Consider the following 19,846-nt stretch of genomic DNA (forward strand, 5'->3'; position numbering starts at 1 on the left):
TGTGTGTGATGGTGTATCTGCAGTTTGTGTGTGTGCCCTATGTAGTATGTGGTTGGTGGTGTATCTGCAGTGTGTGTGAGTGCCCTGTGTAGTAGGTGTGTGATGGTGTATGTGCAGTGTGTATGAGTGCCCTGTGTAGTAGGTGTGTGATGGTGTATCTGCAGTGTGTGTGAGTGCCCTGTGTAGTAGGTGTGTGATGGTGTATCTGCAGTGTGTGTGAGTGCCCTGCTTAGTATGTGTGTGATGGTGTATCTGCAGTGTGTGTGAGTGCCCTACTTAGTATGTGTGTGATGGTTTATCTGCAGTTTGTGTGTGTGCCCTGGTTAGTATGTGTTTGGTGGTGTATCTGCAGTGTGTGTGAGTGCCCTGCTTAGTATGTGTGTAATGGTTTATCTGCAGTGTGTGTGAGTGCCCTGCTTAGTATGTGTGTGATGGTTTATCTGCAGTGTGTGTGTGAGTGTCATATGTAGTATTTGTGTGATGGTTTGTCTGCAGTGTGTGTGAGTGCTCTGCTTAATATGTGTGTGATGGTGAATCTGCAGTGTGTGTGAGTGCTCTGCTTAGTATGTGTACGATGGTTTATCTGCAGTGTGTGTGAGTGTCCTGGTTAGTATGTGTGTGATGGTGTATCTGCAGTGTGTGTGAGTGTCCTGTTTAGTATGTGTGTGATGGTGTATCTGCAGTGTGTGTGTGAGTGCCCTGCTTAGTATGTGTGTGATGGTTTGTCTGCAGTTTGTGTGTGTGCCCTGTGTAGTATGTGTTTGGTGGTGTATCTGCAGTGTGTGTGAGTGCCCTGTGTAGTAGGTGTGTGATGGTGTATCTGCAGTGTGTGTGAGTGCCCTGTGTAGTAGGTGTGTGATGGTGTATCTGCAGTGTGTGTGAGTGCCCTGCTTAGTATGTGTGTGATGGTGTATCTGCAGTGTGTGTGAGTGCCCTGCTTAGTATGTGTGTGATGGTGTATCTGCAGTGTGTGTGAGTGCCCTGGTTAGTTTATGTGTGATGGTGTATCTGCAGTGCGTGCGAGTGCCCTGCTTAGTATGCATGTGATGGTTTATCTGCCGTGTGTGTGAGTGCCCTGCTTAGTATGTGTGTGATGGTTTATCTGCAGTGTGTGTGTGATTGTCTTATGTAATATTTGTGTGATGGTTTGTCTGCAGTGTGTGTGAGTGCCCTGCATAGTATGTGTGTGATGGTGAATCTGCAGTGTGCGTGAGTGCTCTGCTTAGTATGTTTGTGATGGTGTATATGCAGTGTTTGTGAGGGCCCTGCTTAGTATGTGTGTGATGGTTTATCTGCAGTGTGTGTGTGTGTCCTGGTTAGTATGTGTGTGATGGTGTATCTGCAGTGTGTGTGAGTGTCCTGGTTAGTATGTGTGTGATGGTGTATCTGCAGTTTGTTTTAGTGCCCTGTGAAGTATGTGTTTGGTGGTGTATCTGCAGTGTGTGTGAGTGCCCTGTGTAGTAGGTGTGTGATGGTGTATGTGCAGTGTGTGTGAGTGCCCTGTGTAGTAAGTGTGTGATGGTGTATCTGCAGTGTGTGTGAGTGCCCTGTGTAGTAGGTGTGTGATGGTGTATCTGCAGTGTGTGTGAGTGCCCTGCTTAGTATGTGTGTGATGGTGTATCTGCAGTGTGTGTGAGTGCCCTGCTTAGTATGTGTGTGATGGTGTATCTGCAGTGTGTGTGAGTGCCCTGGTTAGTATATTTGTGATGGTGTATCTGCAGTGTGTGTGAGTGCCCTTCTTATTATGTGTGATGGTTTGTGTGCAGTGTGTGTGAGTGCCCTGTGTAGTATGTGTTTGGGGGTGTATCTGCAGTGTGTTTAAGTCCCCTGCTTAGTATGTGTGTTATGGTTTATCTGCAGTGTGTGTGAGTGCCCTGCTTAGTAAGTGTGTGATGGTTTATCTGCAGTGTGTGTGTGAGCGTCTTATGTAGTATTTGTGTGATGGTTTGTCTGCAGTGTGTGTGAGTGCCCTGCTTAGTATGTGTGTGATGGTGAATCTGCAGTGTGTGTGAGTGCTCTGCTTAGTATGTGTGTGATGGTGTATCTGCAGTGTGTGTGAGTGCCCTGTGTAGTATGTGTTTGGGGGTGTATCTGCAGTGTGTGTGAGTGCCCTGCTTATTATGTGTGATGGTTTGTGTGCAGTGTGTGTGAGTGCCTTGCTTAGTAAGTGTGTGATGGTTTATCTGCAGTGTGTGTGTGAGCGTCTTATGTAGTATTTGTGTGATGGTTTGTCTGCAGTGTGTGTAAGTGCCCTGCTTAGTATGTGTGTGATGGTGAATCTGCAGTGTGTGTGAGTGTCTTATGTAGTATTTGTGTGATGGTGTATCTGCAGTGTGTATAAGTGCCCTGTGTAGTAGGTGTGTGATGGTGCATCTGCAGTGTGTGTGAGTACCCTGTGTAGTAGATGTGTAATGGTGCATCTGCAGTGTGTGTGAATGCCCTGAGTTGCAGGTTTGTGATGGTGTATCTGCAGTGTGTGTTAGTGCCCTGTGTTGTAGGTGTATGATGGTGTATCTGCAGTGTGTGTGAGTGTCCTGGTTAGTATGTGTGCGATGGTTTATCTGCAGTGTGTTTGAGTGCCCTGTGAAGTATGTGTTTGGTGGTGTATCTGCAGTGTGTTTAAGTCCCCTGCTTAGTATGTGTGTGATGGTGTATCTGCAATATGTGCGAGTGCCCTGTGTTGTAGGTGTATGATGGTGTATCTGCAGTGTGTGTGAGTGCCCTGCTTAGTATGTGTGTGATGGTGTATCTGCAGTGTGTGTGAGTGCCCTGCTTAGTATGTGTGTGATGGTGTATCTGCAGTGTGTGTGAGTGCCCTGTGTAGTAGGTGTGTGATGGTGTATCTGCAGTATGTGCGAGTGCCCTGTGTAGTAGATGTGTGATGGTGTATCTGCAGTGTGTGTGAGTGCCCTGCTTAGTATGTGTGTTATGGTGTATCTGCAGTGTGTGTGAGTGCCCTGCTAGGTATGTGTGTGCTGGTTTATTTGCAGTGTGTGTGAGTGCCCTGCTTAGTATGTGTGTGATGGTTTATCTACAGTGTGTGTGAGTGTCTTATGAAGTATTTGTGTGATGGTGTATGTATAGTGTGTATGAGTGCCCTGTGTAGTAGGTGTGTGATGCTGTGTACATGACCTAGCTTTCATGAGATGTTAGTGCCAATATTAGAATAAAGTTAGTGTTAATACAGTATACCTCAAATAAATAGTTCTATATTTTGCTGTATTTCTCTTGCCCAAGTGTATTCCCATCATTAGTTTTCCAACATCCACTGCTTGCATAGCCTACCAACATGATACCATCTTACTCCATTTTTAATTTATTAATGTATATAAGAGAAATATTCCAAAATGTTTATAACCATCTGTAAAAAGCATTCAGTAAGGCAATACCTGAAGATCCCACAGTAAAGATTTAATTGTAGATACCTGCCATTTCCTGTTAGCTTACATATATTACTTTCTTTACTAGCACAAAATATACTGTGCAACAGATCAGTCTGAATATTACAATAACATTACTATTAATACAGTGTACATTAAATAAATACTTTTATATCTGATATCTTCGTTTAAACAAGAGCATTCAGTATAATTTTATTCCAGCATACACTGTTTCCCTGGGCTGCTAACCTGACAGTACCAACTCTGTGTTTTACTTAATACAAATATGAAAAATATTTCATATTTTCATAATCTCTTACAGTCATCGGTAACTCAAGCCCTGTACATCTGACAGTTGTAAATGTAAAAAAATTAGGATGTGTGTGATGGTGTATCTGCAGTGTGTGTGAGTGCCCTGTGCAGTAGGTGTGTGATGGTGTATGTGCAGTGTGTATGAGTGCCCTGTCTAGTCAGTGTGTGATGGTGTATCTGCAGTGTGTGATTGCCCTGTGTAGTAGGTGTGTGATGTTGTATCTGCAGTGTGTGTGAGCGCCCTGCTTAGTATGTGTGTGATGGTGTTTCTGCAGTGTGTGTGAGTGCCCTGGTTAGTATGTGTGTGATGGTGTATCTGCAGTGTGTGTGAGTGCCCTGCTTAGTATGTGTGTGATGGTGTATCTGCAGTGTGTGAGTGCCCTGCTAGGTATGTGTGTGCTGGTTTATTTGCAGTGTGTGTGAGTGCCCTGCTTAGTATGTGTGTGATGGTTTATCTGCAGTGTGTGTGAGTGTCTTATGTAGTATTTGTGTGATGGTGTATCTGCAGTGTGTATAAGTGCCCTGCCTAGTATGTGTGTGATGGTATATCTGCAGTGTGTGTGAGTGCCCTGCTTAGTATGTGTGTGATGGTGTATCTGCAGTGTGTGTGAGTGCCCTCCTTAGTAAGTGTGTGATGGTGTATCTGCAGTGTGTGTCAGTGCCCTGTGTAGTAGGTGTGTGATTGTGTATCTGCAGTGTGTGTCAATGCCCTGTGCAGTAGGTGCATGATGGTGTATGTGCAGTGTGTATGAGTGCCCTGTCTAGTCAGTGTGTGATGGTGTATCTACAGTGTGTGTGATTGCCCTATGTAGTAGGTGTGTGATGTTGTATCTGCAGTGTGTGTGAGTGCCCTGCTTAGTATGTGTGTGATGGTGTTTCTGCAGTGTGTGTCATTGCCCTGCTTAGTATGTGTGTGATGGTTTATCTGCAGTGTGTGTGAGTGCCCTGGTTAGTATGTGTGTGATGGTGTATCTGCAGTGTGTGTGAATGCCCTGCTTAGTATGTGTGTGATAGTTTATCTGCAGTTTGTGTGTGTGCCCTGTGTAGTATGTGTTTGATGGTGTATCTGCAGTGTGTGTGAGTGCCCTGCTTAGTATGTGTGTGATGGTTTATCTGCAGTGTGTGTGAGTGCCCTGCTTAGTATGTGTGTGATGGTTTATCTGCAGTGTGTGTGTGAGTGTCTTATGTAGTATTTGTGTGATGGTTTGTCTGCAGTGTGTGTGAGTGCCCTGCTTAATATGTGTGTGATGGTGAATCTGCAGTGTGTGTGAGTGCTCTGCTTAGTATGTGCGTGATAGTGTATCTGCAGTGTGTGTGAGTGCCCTGCTTAGTATGTGTGTGATGGTTGATCTGCAGTGTGTGTGAGTGTCCTGATTAGTATGTGTGTGATGGTGTATCTGCATTGTGTGTGAGTGTCCTGGTTAGTATGTGTGTGATGGTATATCTGCAGTGTGTGTGTGAGTGCCCTGCTTAGTATGTGTGTGATAGTGTATCTGCAGTTTGTGTGAGTGCCCTGTGTAGTATGTGTTTGGGGGTGTATCTGCAGTGTGTGTGAGTGCCCTGTGTAGTAGGTGTGTGATGGTGTATGTGCAGTGTGTATGAGTGCCCTGTGTAGTAAGTGTGTGATGGTGTATCTGCAGTGTGTGTGATTGCCCTGTGTAGTAGGTGTGTGATGCTGTATCTGCAGTGTGTGTGAGTGCCCTGCTTAGTATGTGTGTGATGGTGTTTCTGCAGTGTGTGTGATTGCCCTGCTTAGTATGTGTGTGATGGTTTATCTGCAGTGTGTGTGAGTGCCCTGGTTAGTATGTGTGTGATGGTGTATCTGCAGTGTGTGTGAGTGCCCTGCTTATTATGTGTGTGATGGTTTATCTGCAGTTTGTGTGTGTGCCCTGTGTAGTATGTGTTTGGTGGTGTATCTGCAGTGTGTTTAAGTCCCCTCCTTAGTATGTGTGTGATGGTTTATCTGCAGTGTGTGTGTGAGTGTCTTATGTAGTATTTATGTGATGGTTTGTCTGCAGTGTGTGTGAGTGCCCTGCTTAATATGTGTGTGATGGTGAATCTGCAGTGTGTGTGAGTGCTCTGCTTAGTATGTGTGTGATGGTGTATCTGCAGTGTGTGTGAGTGCCCTGATTAGTATGTGTGTGATGGTTTATCTGCAGTGTGTGTGAGTGTCCTGGTTAGTATGTGTGTGATGGTGTATCTGCAGTGTGTGTGCGTGCCCTGCTTATTATGTGTGTGATGGTTTATCTGCAGTTTGTGTGTGTGCCCTGTGTAGTATGTGTTTGGTGGTGTATCTGCAGTGTGTCTAAGTCCCCTGCTTAGTATGTGTGTGATGGTTTATCTGCAGTGTGTGTGAGTGACCTGCTTAGTATGTGTGTGATGGTTTGTCTGCAGTGTGTGTGTGAGTGTCTTATGTAGTATTTATGTGATGGTTTGTCTGCAGTGTGTGTGAGTGCCCTGCTTAATATGTGTGTGATGGTGAATCTGCAGTGTGTGTGAGTGCTCTGCTTAGTATGTGTGTGATGGTGTATTTGCAGTGTGTGTGAGTGCCCTGCTTAGTATGTGCATGATGGTTTATCTGCAGTGTGTGTGAGTGTCCTGGTTAGTATGTGTGTGATGGTGTATCTGCAGTGTGTGGGAGTGTCCTGGTTAGTATGTGTGTGATGGTGTATCTGCAGTGTGTGTGTGAGTGCTCTGCTTAGTATGTGTGTGATGGTTTGTCTGCAGTTTGTGTGTGTGCCCTGTGTAGTATGTGTTTGGTGGTGTATCTGCAGTGTGTGTGAGTGCCCTGTGTAGTAGGTGTGTGATGGTGTATTTGCAGTGTGTGTGTGAGTGCCCTGTGTAGTAGGTGTGTGATGGTGTATCTGCAATATGTGCGAGTGCCCTGTGTAGTAGATGTGTGATGGTGTATCTGCAGTGTGTGTGAGTGCCCTGCTTAGTATGTGTGTGATGGTGTATCTGCAGTGTGTGTGACTGCCCTGCCTAGTATTTGTGTGATGGTTTATCTGCAGTGTGTGTGAGTGCCCTGCTTAGTATGTGTGTGATGGTGTATCTGCAGTGTGTGTGAGTGCCCTGTGTAGTAGGTGTGTGATGGTGTATCTGCAGTGTGTGTGTGAGTGCCCTGTGTAGTAGATGTGTGATGGTGTATCTGCAGTGTGTGTGAGTGACCTGCTTAGTATGTGTGTGATGGTGTATCTGCAGTGTGTGAGTGCCCTGCTTAGTATGTGTGTGATGGTGTATCTGCAGTGTGTGTGAGTGCCCTGCTTAGTATGTGTGTGATGGTGTATCTGCAGTGTGTGTGAGTGCCCTGCTAGGTATGTGTGTGCTGGTTTATTTGCAGTATGTGTGAGTGCCCTGCTTAGTATGTGTGTGATGTTTTTTCTACAGTGTGTGTGAGTGTCTTATGTAGTATTTGTGTGATGGTTTCTCTGCAGTGTGTGTGACTGCCCTGCCTAGTATGTGTAGGATGGTTTATCTGCAGTGTGTGTGAGTGCCCTGCTTAGTATGTGTGTGATGGTGTATCTGCAGTGTGTGTGAGTGCCCTGCTTAGTATGTGTGTGATGGTGTATCTGCAGTGTGTGTGAATGCCCTGTGCAGTAGGTGTGTGATGGTGTATGTGCAGTGTGTATGAGTGCCCTGTCTAGTCAGTGTGTGATGGTGTATCTGCAGTGTGTGTGATTGCCCTGTGTAGTAGGTGTGTGATGGTGTATCTGCAGTGTGTGAGTGCCCTGGTTAGTATGTGTGTGATGGTGTATCTGCAGTGTGTGTGAGTGCCCTGCTTAGTATGTGTGTGATGGTTTATCTGCAGTGTGTGTGTGCCCTGTGTAGTATGTGTTTGGTGGTATATCTGCAGTGTGTGTAAGTCTCCTGCTTAGTATGTGTGTGATGGTTTATCTGCAGTGTGTGTGAGTGCCCTGCTTAGTATGTGCGTGATGGTTTATCTGCAGTGTGTGTGTCAGTGTCTTATGTAGTATTTGTGTGATGGTTTGTCTGCAGTGTGTGTGAGTGCCCTGCTTAATATGTGTGTGATGGTGAATCTGCAGTGTGTGTGAGTGCTCTGCTTAGTATGTGCATGATGGTGTATCCGCAGTGTGTGTGTGAGTGCCCTGCTTAGTATGTGTGTGATGGTTTATCTGCAGTGTGCGTGCGTGTTCTGGTTAGTATGTGCGTAATGGTGTATCTGCAGTGTGTGTGAGTGTCCTGGTTAGTATGTGTGTGATGGTGTATCTGCAGTGTGTGTGAATGCCCTGTGCAGTAGGTGTGTGATGGTGTATGTGCAGTGTGTATGAGTGCCCTGTCTAGTCAGTGTGTGATGGTGTATCTGCAGTGTGTGTGATTGCCCTGTGTAGTAGGTGTGTGATGGTGTATCTGCAGTGTGTGTGAGTGCCCTGGCTAGTATGTGTGTGATGGTGTATCTGCAGTGTGTGTGAGTGCCCTGCTTAGTATGTGTGTGATGGTTTATCTGCAGTTTGTGTGTGTGCCCTGTGTAGTATGTGTTTGGTGGTGTATCTGCAGTGTGTGTAAGTCTCCTGCTTAGTATGTGTGTGATGGTTTATCTGCAGTGTGTGTGAGTGCCCTGCTTAGTATGTGTGTGATGGTTTATCTGCAGTGTGTGTGTGTGTCTTATGTAGTATTTGTGTGATGGTTTGTCTGCAGTGTGTGTGAGTGCCCTGCTTAATATGTGTGTGATGGTGAATCTGCAGTGTGTGTGAGTGCTCTGCTTAGTATGTGCATGATGATGTATCTGCAGTGTGTGTGTGAGTGCCCTGCTTAGTATGTGTGTGATGGTTTATCTGCAGTGTGTGAGTGTTCTGGTTAGTATGTGCGTGATGGTGTATCTGCAGTGTGTGTGAGTGTCCTGGTTAGTATGTGTGTGATGGTGTATCTGCAGTGTGTGTGTGATTGCTCTGCTTAGTATGTGTGTGATGGTTTGTCTGCAGTTTGTGTGTGTGCACTGTGTAGTATGTGTTTGTTGGACTATCTGCAGTGTGTGTGAGTGCCCTGTGTAGTAGGTGTGTGATGGTGTATCTGCAGTGTGTGTGAGTGCCCTGTGTTGTAGGTGTATGATGGTGTATCTGCAGTGTGCTTGAGTGCCCTGTGTATTAGATGTGTGATGATGTATCTGCAGTGTGTATGAGTGCCCTGCTTAGTATGTATGTGATGGTGTATCTGCAGTGTGTGTGAGTGCCCTGCTTAGTATGTGTGTGATGGTGTATCTGCAGTGTGTGTGAGTGCCCTGCTTAGTATGTGTGTGATGGTGTATCTGCAGTGTGTGTGAGTTCCCTGCTTAGTACATGTGTGATGGTGTATCTACAGTGTGTGTGAGTGCCCTGCTTAGTATGTGTGTGATGGTTTATCTGCAGTTTTTGTGAGTGCCCTGCTTAGTATGTGTTTGGTGGTGTATTTGCAGTGTGTGTGAGTGCCCTGTGTAGTAAGTGTGTGATGGTGTATCTGCAGTGTGTGTGAGTGCCCTGTGTAGTAGGTGTGTGATGGTGTATCTGCAGTGTGTATGAGTCCCCTTTGTAGTAGGTGTGTGATGGTGTATCTGCAGTGTGTGTGAGTGCCCTGTGTAGTAGGCGAGTGATGGTGTATCTGCAGTGTGTGTGAGTCCCTGCTTATTATGTGTGTGATGGTGTATCTGCAGTGCGTGTCAGTGCCATGCTTAGTATGTGTGTGATGGTGTATCTGCAGTGTGTGTGGGTGCCCTGCTTAGTATGTGTGTGATGGTGTATCTGCAGTATGTGTGTGAGTGTCTTATGTAGTATTTGTGTGATGGTTTGTCTGCAGTGTGTGTGAGTGCCCTGCTTAATATGTGTGTGATGGTGAATCTGCAGTGTGTGTGAGTGCTCTGCTTAGTATGTGCATGATGGTGTATCTGCAGTGTGTGTGTGAGTGCCCTGCTTAGTATGTGTGTGATGGTTTATCTGCAGTGTGTGTGAGTGTTCTGGTTAGTATGTGCGTGATGGTGTATCTGCAGTGTGTGTGAGTGTCCTGGTTAGTATGTGTGTGATGGTGTATCTGCAGTGTGTGTGTGATTGCCCTGCTTAGTATGTGTGTGATGGTTTGTCTGCAGTTTGTGTGTGTGCACTGTGTAGTATGTGTTTGGTGGACTATCTGCAGTGTGTTTGAGTGCCCTGTGTAGTAGGTGTGTGATGGTGTATTTGCAGTGTGTGTGTGAGTGCCCTGTGTAGTAGGTGTGTGATGGTGTATCTGCAATATGTGCGAGTGCCCTGTGTATTAGATGTGTGATGATGTATCTGCAGTGTGTATGAGTGCCCTGCTTAGTGTGTATGTGATGGTGTATCTGTGTGCGTGAGTGCCCTGCTTAGTATGTGTGTGATGGTGTATCTGCAGTGTGTGTGAGTGCCCTGCTTAGTATGTGTGTTATGGTGTATCTGCAGTGTGTGTGAGTTCCCTGCTTAGTACGTGTGTGATGGTGTATCTGCAGTGTGTGTGAGTGCCCTGCTTAGTATGTGTGTGATGGTGTATCTGCAGTGTGTGTGAGTGCCCTGTGTAGTACGTGTGTGATAGTGTATCTGCAGCGTGTGTGAATGCCCTGTGTAGTATGTGTGTGATGGTGTATCTGCAGTGTGTATGAGTCCCCTGTGTAGTAGGTGTGTGATGGTGTATCTGCAGTGTGTGTGAGTGCCCTGTGCAGTAGGCGTGTGATGGTGTATCTGCAGTGTGTGTGAGTCCCTGCTTATTATGTGTGTGATGGTGTATCTGCAGTGTGTATGAGTCCCCTGTGTAGTAGGTGTGTGATGGTGTATCTGCAGTGTGTGTGAGTGCCCTGTGTAGTAGATGTGTGATGGTGTATCTGCAGTGTGTGTGAGTGACATGCTTAGTATGTGTGTGATGGTGTATCTGCAGTGTGTGTGAGTGCCCTGCTTAGTATGTGTGTGATGGTGTATCTGCAGTGTGTGTGAGTGCCCTGCTTAGTATGTGTGTGATGGTTTATCTGCAGTGTGTGTGAGTGCCCTGCTTAGTATGTGTGTGATGGTTTATCTACAGTGTGTGTGAGTGTCTGATGTAGTATTTTATGATGGTTTGTCTGCAGTGTGTGTGAGTGCCCTGCTTAGTATGTGTGTGATGGTTTATCTGCAGTGTGTGTGAGTGCCCTGCTTAGTATGTGTGTGATGGTGTATCTGCAGTGTGTGTGAGTGCCCTGTGTAGTATGTGTGTGATGGTGTATCTGCAGTGTGTGTGAGTGCCCTGCTTAGTATGTGTGTGATGGTGTATCTGCAGTGTGTGTGAGTGCCCTGCTTAGTATGTGTGTGATGGTGTATCTGCAGTCTGTGTGAGTGCCCTGTGTAGTAGGTGTGTGATGGTGTCTCTGCAGTATGTGCGAGTGCCCTGTGTATTAGATGTGTGATGGTGTATCTGCAGTGTGTGTGAGTGCCCTGCTAGGTATGTGTGTAATGGTTTATCTGCAGTGTGTGTGACTGCCCTGCTTAGTATGTGTGTGATGGTGTATCTGCAGTGTGCGTGAGTGCCCTGCTTAGTATGTGTGTGATGGTGTATCTGCAGTGTGTTTGAGTGCCCTGCTTAGTATGTGTGTTATGGTGTATCTGCAGTGTGTGTGAGTGCCCTGCTAGGTATGTGTGTAATGGTTTATCTGCAGTGTGCGTGAGTGCCCTGCTTAGTATGTGTGTGATGGTGTATCTGCAGTGTGTGTGAGTGCCCTGCTTAGTATGTGTGTTATGGTGTATCTGCAGTGTGTGTGAGTGCCCTGCTAGGTATTTGTGTAATGGTTTATCTGCAGTGTGTGTGAGTGTCCTGCTTAGTATGTGTGTGATGGTTTATCTACAGTATGTGTGAGTGTCTTATGTAGTATTTGTGTGATGGTTTGTCTGCAGTGTGTGTGACTGCCCTGCTTAGTATGTGTGTGATGGTGTATCTGCAGTGTGTGTGAGTGCCCTGCTTAGTATGTGTGTGATGGTGTATCTGCAGTGTGTGTGAGTGCCCTGTGTAGTAGGTGTGTGATGGTGTATCTGCAGTGTGTGTGAGTGCCCTGCTTAGTATGTGTGTGATGGTGTATCTGCAGTGTGTGAGTGCCCTGCTTAGTATGTGTGTGATGGTGTATCTGCAGTGTGTGTGAGTGCTCTGTATAATGGTACTGTTGAGGAAACAGTTTTCAGTAAGGTTATGTGGACAGTTGGGGATAGGGGCTGTTTGAGGTTAAGGATTAATACACATGAGTAAAGTGGTGAATTTCACCTTCTGAATAACTAAGACAAAGGTGTAAAGAAGACCTCGAGGCCAGGGCTTCATCAATGCATCCTAACTTTGACTACTGTGAGAGTGGAATGAGGGAAAACAAGAATTACATCTTGAATTGGTAGGGAATGCAAAGAGATCAGAGTTTGGTTTACGAAAAAGTTTTCCTGTTAAAAATGGATGCAGAAACCTCTTATAAGTCATCAGAAGGCAGCGGCTCAGTTGTTTACTAGGCAGATGAGTTACCCTGGAATGTGATCTGCTAATAGAAAATGTGTATCCTAAATATCCCATGGTTGCGGTCTCTGTCTCATATACAAGTGGACATACCCACCCAACCATCCACACACATATGTATATATTTTTTGAATTTAGTCCGCCCTGAGACACACTGTTTATGCTACATTTACTTAACAGTAGACAATAAGCCTATCTAATTATATTTTTTGGTGCCTTAACAGTCTCTCTCTTTCTTCCAACCCTACCATCCCCTTATACTTTTTCCACCTCCCTCATTTGCTTCATGTTGTCTTGAATGTATCTGTAGATTCCTTTTCTACCATCCTATTCTAGTTGTCCACTCACTGAATCTACAACCATCTCTGTCAAAAAGTTCTGGGGAGAAGTTATTCCCTACAATCAGCTAACCTATGATCCCACCTTTTTCTCCTCTGTCCTTCATCAAAATGGTCCCTCCCTGACATGATCTTGTGTACCAATATGATATGTCCCCTATTCCCATACTTCTTAACTGTCCGTATTTTGGATAACCATTCCTATTTTCAGGCCTGATTTAGGCTGCCCTGTTTTTGGAGGTATGTCCCTATTTTCAGGTTTGATATACCCTGTAACACAATTTTCTGAATCCCCTTATAACACATGATTTTAAGCTGTACAGTATACAGAAAAACACACTACATGACAAGCAACGTAAATTTAAAGAAGGAGGGCACACGTCTTACAAGCGGTCTTCCCACACCATCTCAAAGAAAAGACAAACAGATAAAGCTGCAGACTTTTCTCCAAAGGAAATCACTGCTGAAGTCTTTCTAAAGGTGCACCGGCAATGATTCACTTCTTAGGGAAATTTCTCCCTTCTCAGACTTACTGTGTGACTGTGGAATTGATATATGTAAGTTCTGAGGGAGTGTGGAACTCACACCCCTGCAAAAAACAAGAAAAAAATAGTTTTTTGTCCTCTTTGTTTTCTGGCATTTGAAGGGAAGACTTTCAGGAAGTCAGCTTTTTGTTGCAGAACCCTTACAACTTCTTTTTTCTGAGGGAAAAACAAATGCCCTTGAGTGGTAGAATTTTACAATACAGTTCATTAAAGTCTACATGTTCTACACTGTCTCTTTGATAATGTGCTTATATTTTTTATCATTTTTGTCACACTCCGTTTTTATTTTTTTTTCTGAGTAATATCCCCATTCCTACTGGAAGCAGGAAGTGTTATGTGGTATTTAGTATTCAAATTTTATGCCAATTAGATGTCCAGATTTTTAGCCACCCGGCAGATTAAAACTTGGCTGTAGTTGATTGTCACTGGTGAAGTGACACCCCAACCCCATGTGCAAAAATGAGAAAAAGGGGTTGTGGATGGATGGATGGTTCCTATTTTTGAGGGCATTTTTTTCCGATTTTTCAGTGCCTGCAGGTAGATGGGTATGCCTCTTCCTTCCAGTTTTAAGTGAGAACTCTAGCTCATCTAGCTTCTGATCGTAGTTCTTCCTCTCCATTTCTCAGATCAGTCTTGTAGTTTTCCTCTCTTTCAGCAGCCTGATGTACTTTTCTTTATATAGCCTCCAGAGCTAGATGCAGTAGTCAGGATGTGGTTTGACTAAGGTCCTAGTGAGTGAAAACAATTAATGTTTGTTTCTGGAATCTGTCCATCTAAGGATACATCCCAAGATTCTGTTTGCTAATGCCACTACCCTGTCAGTTTACTCCTGGCAATCCAATCCAGGTGTGAGTAACGTACGCGGACACTTTTCCTTCTCTGTTGTCATCAGTTCTCTCTTCCAAGCTGATACTTCACACCAGGGTTGTTGTGGCATAAATCCATTACTCTGCATTTGTTTATGCTGAAACAAAACTGCCACCTTGCTGCCCACTTGTTCAACCTTTCTAAATTCTTTATAGACGTTTCCACATTCCCATTGCTGCACATATATCTTTGTATCATCCGCAGAGAAATTGATTATCTACTGCATTCTCTCAGCTACACTTGAGACCAACACTCTGAAGATTACTGTCATCAGAACAGATACAAGTTGTACATTTTCATTTCCTGACATTGTCCTTATCAGCACACCCTTCGGTGTCCTCCACATTCATCCATATAGTTATCCATTCCCCCAGTCCTGGTCATATCCTCAACCCCTCCAAGTTTCATTTTGGATCCTGTGTAGGGCTGATTCAAAGGCCTTGTTAAGTTTGGTAAGGCTGTGTCTTCTGGCACTCCCTCTCAAACTCACCTGTAACCCTGCCCTAAAACTAGATCAGCTTTGTCTAACAGTTCCTCTTGGATGTAAATCCAAGGCTTGCTGTCCTTTGGAAATGCTGCTAGTCTACCCATTAGGTTTTAATTCTCTTACTTCTGTTTTTTGGCTAAAAGGCCTGTAGTTTCCCAGATTTTCTGTCCTTGTTCAAGGATACTGCAATCAATTTCCACCAGTCCTGAAATAGACCCCACAGTATGGCAGTTCACTTTCACAGTTAAGAAATAAATTGAGAAGTAGTTCATCATTTTTCAAGCATTTCAGCTCCTGTTTTAGACTCTTATTCCTGATGTGTGTGATATTTTTTTCCTTTGTTTTGTCTGTTTTGGTTTTATTTCTGTTTCAGTAATAACATGGGTTATTATTACACAAAGATTTTCTGTGCTATCAACAATTGTTTTAGAACAGCTATTTTTGCTTAAGGTTTGCTATCTTAGTTTAATGTATAAATGGTCCTAATGATGTGTCTCAATCTTTCTGAAGCATCAGAGGCTGTTACTGAACACCCATTCCAAGAAACAGCAAGAAATTAGCTTATTAAAAATGAAATAAAAACATCAAACTGTTAGATTCAAGATAAACTAAAAAATAAAATGTAAAACTATATAGAACAGAAATTTAACTAAGTTTATGAACTAACAAGCACTTTCAAGTTAAGATTAAAAATCACTGCAAGATATACACAGGAAACTTTCTTACATGAACATACAAAAAAAATTCTGCCATTAAAGTTATTCCAGAATGGCAATGCAGAATGGTTGATTGACTGACTGACTGATTATGCTTTGCAGAATTTCTGTTTATCTGCCTTTGCAGCCTACAGGAAATGACAGGCGGTTTTATGAGGATCATGAGGAAAATACAAAGTATAGGAAAGATTCAAATTATTCTGGAAGCAAGATAAATTTGTCAAGTTGCATACCAATATACTATAAACAATGAAAGTCAACAAGGAGCTTTGCAATTCTGGATAGCATTGCACATTTTAAAACACCCTTCTAGATAGCCCTTCTCTCAAGTAATTCTGTACGTATACCCTGTGCTGTAAAGAAAGCCTAACATAATTCCACTGAGGTACCATGAGTGGAAGACCTTTTGTTTCTATTCATATCAAAAGCAATCTTCTGTAGTATTTGTGATGTTTCTGGTAGACCACAAAATTTCATGTATCAGAGACCATTATACAATGACAGAAGCCTTAGTTCACCACTGCAAAATGACAAATGCATGAGCATGCTTTTAAAAGTGGTATGAATTTTTATTTGCTTGAAGGTCTTAGGATAAGCAACCTGGGGGGCTCCAATTGCAGTTGCTGCTGTGTTGTGATATCAGGCTCAAATACAGCAGCTGTGAATTCCTGTGGCTGGTCTTTCTTGCATATGTGTCTGTCTCAATAAATGGGATCACAAATGTGTAGCATTTTGAGCTAATGAATGAAATACATACTGCACCAGTTTTAGTGATACGTGAAAGGTCTGTAAAAATCTTAACCCTTCAGAGGCATGATGTGAAAACTGAGACCAGTATGAATGATTGAAATGTATTATTTGGGGTAGGGTGAAATATCGTTATGATGTAAACACTTTTCAGGAGCTGCTTATGTTTGAAATTTTTAAAAATACAACTTTGAACTTTGACTAGTTGTGACTGCATGTTCAGTTTTGTACTGTGTTTAAGTAGCTATTATTATAGAAGCATTATAAAAATATAAGGCAGTCTCTGTTTAAATGAGGGATCTTAATTTATTTGTTTCCTTGCTTCTTTTTGCCATGAATATCATACCATACCTGGTAATTCTGATGATTTCTCCTTGTCCATAGCAGAAAACGTGTGTTGATGCTTTCTGGTGATGAAGGCAGTTCTTGTAAAGGCCGCTGGACTGATCCAGAATACGGGTAGTCATCTGTGAAACAGCCTAATCTGTCATAGCATACCTCAGCACCTGCAAGAAAATGGTTCATCATTAAAATGCTGTCAGCTATTCTGGTATATATGTTATATGCTATGAAACAAAAAAGCAGCAATTGAACTGTTGTCCTTTAGTTAGCTGCAGTAATATGTCTTGTCAGATTGCTCAGTTATCACTCCTGCATAATGATTTATGTATTCGGTTTATCTCCAACTGTATGTTCACGATCCCTCTCCATTACCCCTCTCAGGTTACATCACTGATCAATACATGACAAATTCATTAAAAGCACAACAGATATTTTCCAAAATACGAAATGTTTGTACATGACATCTTGGTTGCATATATACTACTCCCGCCTCATGTTATTCTAGTCTTTCGCTCTCTTTGTATTCCTGGTATTATTTTGTATTACTTGTTGTATTTCTCATTCATTTATTATTATATTTTCTGTATTTTTGATGTTTATTATTGTACATTATTCTATGATTTATTAAGTAAATGTGGAGCTTTTTCCCTGGGCCGCTGCTGAAAAAGGACCTGGGTCCAGTCGGACTTTCCCGGTAAACAAATGTAAAATAAAATTGCTTCTGGTTTTTAATTTTAGTATATAAATTCACCTGATGACCAATAGTAAGACAAATAAAAGTAACAACAAGTTTTCTGCAGCTAGTGTGAAGCTTGGAAAAATAGTTTGTTACAACCCTAACATCCAAATGTGGATTGGCATATAGAAAGCATATTCTGACAACTATTTATAAATGATACCGGTGCATTCTTCTTAATAATGTCACATTTTGATTCTGATTTATTGTCTGTTAGGTTTAGTACAATTTTGTTGCTCTTAATCTTGGTATATCATTTCATCTGTAGCTATTTCAGTGCCTATCTACTCACAGGACTGGGAAGAACATGCATAACACATAAATAAATATGCCTCTTCTGCTTTGTGGAAGCTTAACATTTTCTGTGAGTGTGAGAAAAATACAGTGTTCTGACCCAGATGATCTTTTCATGTTTTGTAGAGGTTTGGTTTTACTAAACAAAAGTTTTGCATTAAAAAAATCATGTTTCTTTCACTTTCAGGACATTCTGGGGGAAATCTCATTTTTATTTCAGAACATAAACTAGAACAGTACTGTAAGAAAATAACACATAAAGTGAGACACTTTTCCAGCAAAAACAAACTAACAAAAAGTTTACTGCAGAATGGATGCACTTTCCCTTTCAACCTTAGACTCCTGATCTTCTACGAGACAAGAACAAAGCACTTGTTTTAAAGTACAGCAGAAAACAAGGTTAACTAAATATTTAAAGAATCTTTTCCAATTAATTTAACACATTTCATACATAGCATTTAAGAACATACTGTTGGTTATATAATTTTTAACACAAACCTTAACTTCTATGTTTTCTATAATTTTTGGCAACACTATTTCCCTTGGTTCTGTGGCTCAGAGGGATAAAGCCCTGGAACTCTTTTAAATGTTTTAAGTTTAAATAACAGTATAGGTGCAGAAAGACTTAGGTTGGTTAGGTTGGTGGACTGGAGGGAGCCATCTTTGGTTGGCATGCCCACCCGGGGGGGGGGGGGATTTAGCGACTCCCAATCACTGGGCCTATTGCCAGGGTGCAGGCATGAGGCTGATGTCTGAAACAGGCCATCAGTCAATGCAGAATGTAGGCATGCCACCTAGGCCAGTGATGGTAGCCCTGTGGATGCATGCATGATCTTTTGGAAGGGCACAGATGGCTCTTCTGATAATGTGAGGGGTCAGTGTCTAGGGCTTAGGAAAATGTAGAGACTCCCCTAATGGCTACCTGGACTGCTGCCTGAGAGATGGTTGTGCCTCAGCTAGTTCTCACCCAGCAGGGGAATAAATGAACTCTGGAGGTTCTCACACTACAGTGCGGAATGAGTGGGTACCAGAGTTTCCCAGCCCAATGGGAAACAAATGGGCAACTTGGTGATCACCATGGGGAGTACAAATAACATGAAGAGAAAAAACATTTCTGACAGTATTATTTCCTCCAATATGGATCATTTTAACAAAGATATATATGTGTGTGTGTTTTCAATTACAGTACTATCAGAAGTGATATCTTTTACTGCTCACTGAATTATAGCATGTGGTCTATTGAACTTTTCTATTTCCTCAGTTTTCTAGTCAGTCTATACATTCCCAAACAGCTGAAATGAATAGATTATAAAGAGCATTTACTTTGTTAGGATATGTTGACAGGTTTCCTATAACAATGTAGAACTTGTATTTTATTCTTCATTTATTTACACAAAACCATTCATTAGATTATACCAAAATTTCATAGTATGATTAGATTCCTGACAAAAAAGTTATAACATAGCATTTCAAATCGATGCCTCATCTAGCATTTGTTGTACATTCACTGTGCAGAAATTAGTCCAAGATCAGACTCATTAACAATCTACATTATCTTTCTTAAAAAGATGGTCAGAAGCAACTCTTTAAAACATTTCTTAACAAGAAGACATCAAATATAATAACACCATTTAAATTATATAGATGCTCTGAGACCTCTAAACTGTGCAGTTTGTGCAGCAATGATTATTACGAAATATAAGATGTACCTTTTATAAAGTTGACCATCAGCATAAGATTAAAGAAAATTCCCAGCATCTGTAAAGTAATCAACAGGGCAGCATGTTAATATTATGGATAGCATAGCCAATAATAGGGAAGATTTGAAAATATATCTTACCTTGAAAGTAACTGAAAAAATAAAGTCCCACAATCAGTCCCCTATTTATACACTTTTGTAGTTATAATTTCTGTGAAGAATTCCAGATGTCAACGTGTACATACTGATAAATTTCACTGTGGTAGGAATAATTCCTTTATGATATCTAACACAAATAACAAATCCAGCTGAACAAATATTTACATTTCCAGGATATGTTCTCAAAGAAATATGCAAGACATCAAAGCTCTCATCATGTATTAAAGCACCAATAACTAAAACTTTTTAATCAGATCAAAAAGTTAAAAGTTCCTTAAATAGTTATGAAATTGACTTTAATATCTGTATTCTAATGTAATACTTTTAATCTGCACATTGTTTTTGGTTTTACATGATTAAAATACATACAATTAAGGAGTGTTTGCTTATTATAACAATTAGACTTATGTAGGATTACCTACATCCTGATTCCTGTTTGCATTCCTTTCTTTACAAAGTTATAACTAATATTGCAGTAACACAAGATACATACGGCTGGCATGTTAATGGATGTGAGGCCAGGTTATGTTATAATTCTACATGGCCCAACTAGATAGCTTATTTATCTTTACTGTATGTTTTATGTGATCACTGGTAACTGATTAGGAACAAGTAAGAGGTGTTTGTTTCAGCAATAACAAGAAGACGCTAGAAAAACAATGATAACCTCCATCCAAAAGGAAAAAAATACAGCAAAGTTATCTACTCTGCAAAAAAAGTGTAAAAAGTACAGTTATGTACATTGATCTTACCATAATAGCAGATCTTCG

The 19,846-nt window shown here is 42.2% G+C and overlaps 1 protein-coding gene across 1 annotated transcript in view; it reads right to left on the reverse strand.

The window, feature by feature from the left end:
* The window catches only part of LOC122788628 (inactive pancreatic lipase-related protein 1-like), a 659,185-nt gene extending 640,209 nt beyond the window's left edge, over positions 1-18,976 (reverse strand). The window contains exons 1-2 of the mRNA XM_044055526.1: positions 18,928-18,976; positions 16,198-16,352 (exon numbers count right to left, since the gene is read on the reverse strand). Coding sequence (XP_043911461.1) covers positions 16,198-16,352; positions 18,928-18,976 — 204 coding nt within the window. The remainder of the gene's footprint in view (positions 1-16,197; positions 16,353-18,927) is intronic.
* Between the last annotated feature and the right edge of the window lie 870 nt (positions 18,977-19,846).

The sequence above is a fragment of the Protopterus annectens genome, chromosome 14.part0, assembly GCF_019279795.1.
Source record: "Protopterus annectens isolate FY-2018-M chromosome 14.part0, PAN1.0, whole genome shotgun sequence".
In the NCBI taxonomy this organism is placed as follows: Eukaryota; Metazoa; Chordata; order Ceratodontiformes; family Protopteridae; genus Protopterus; species Protopterus annectens.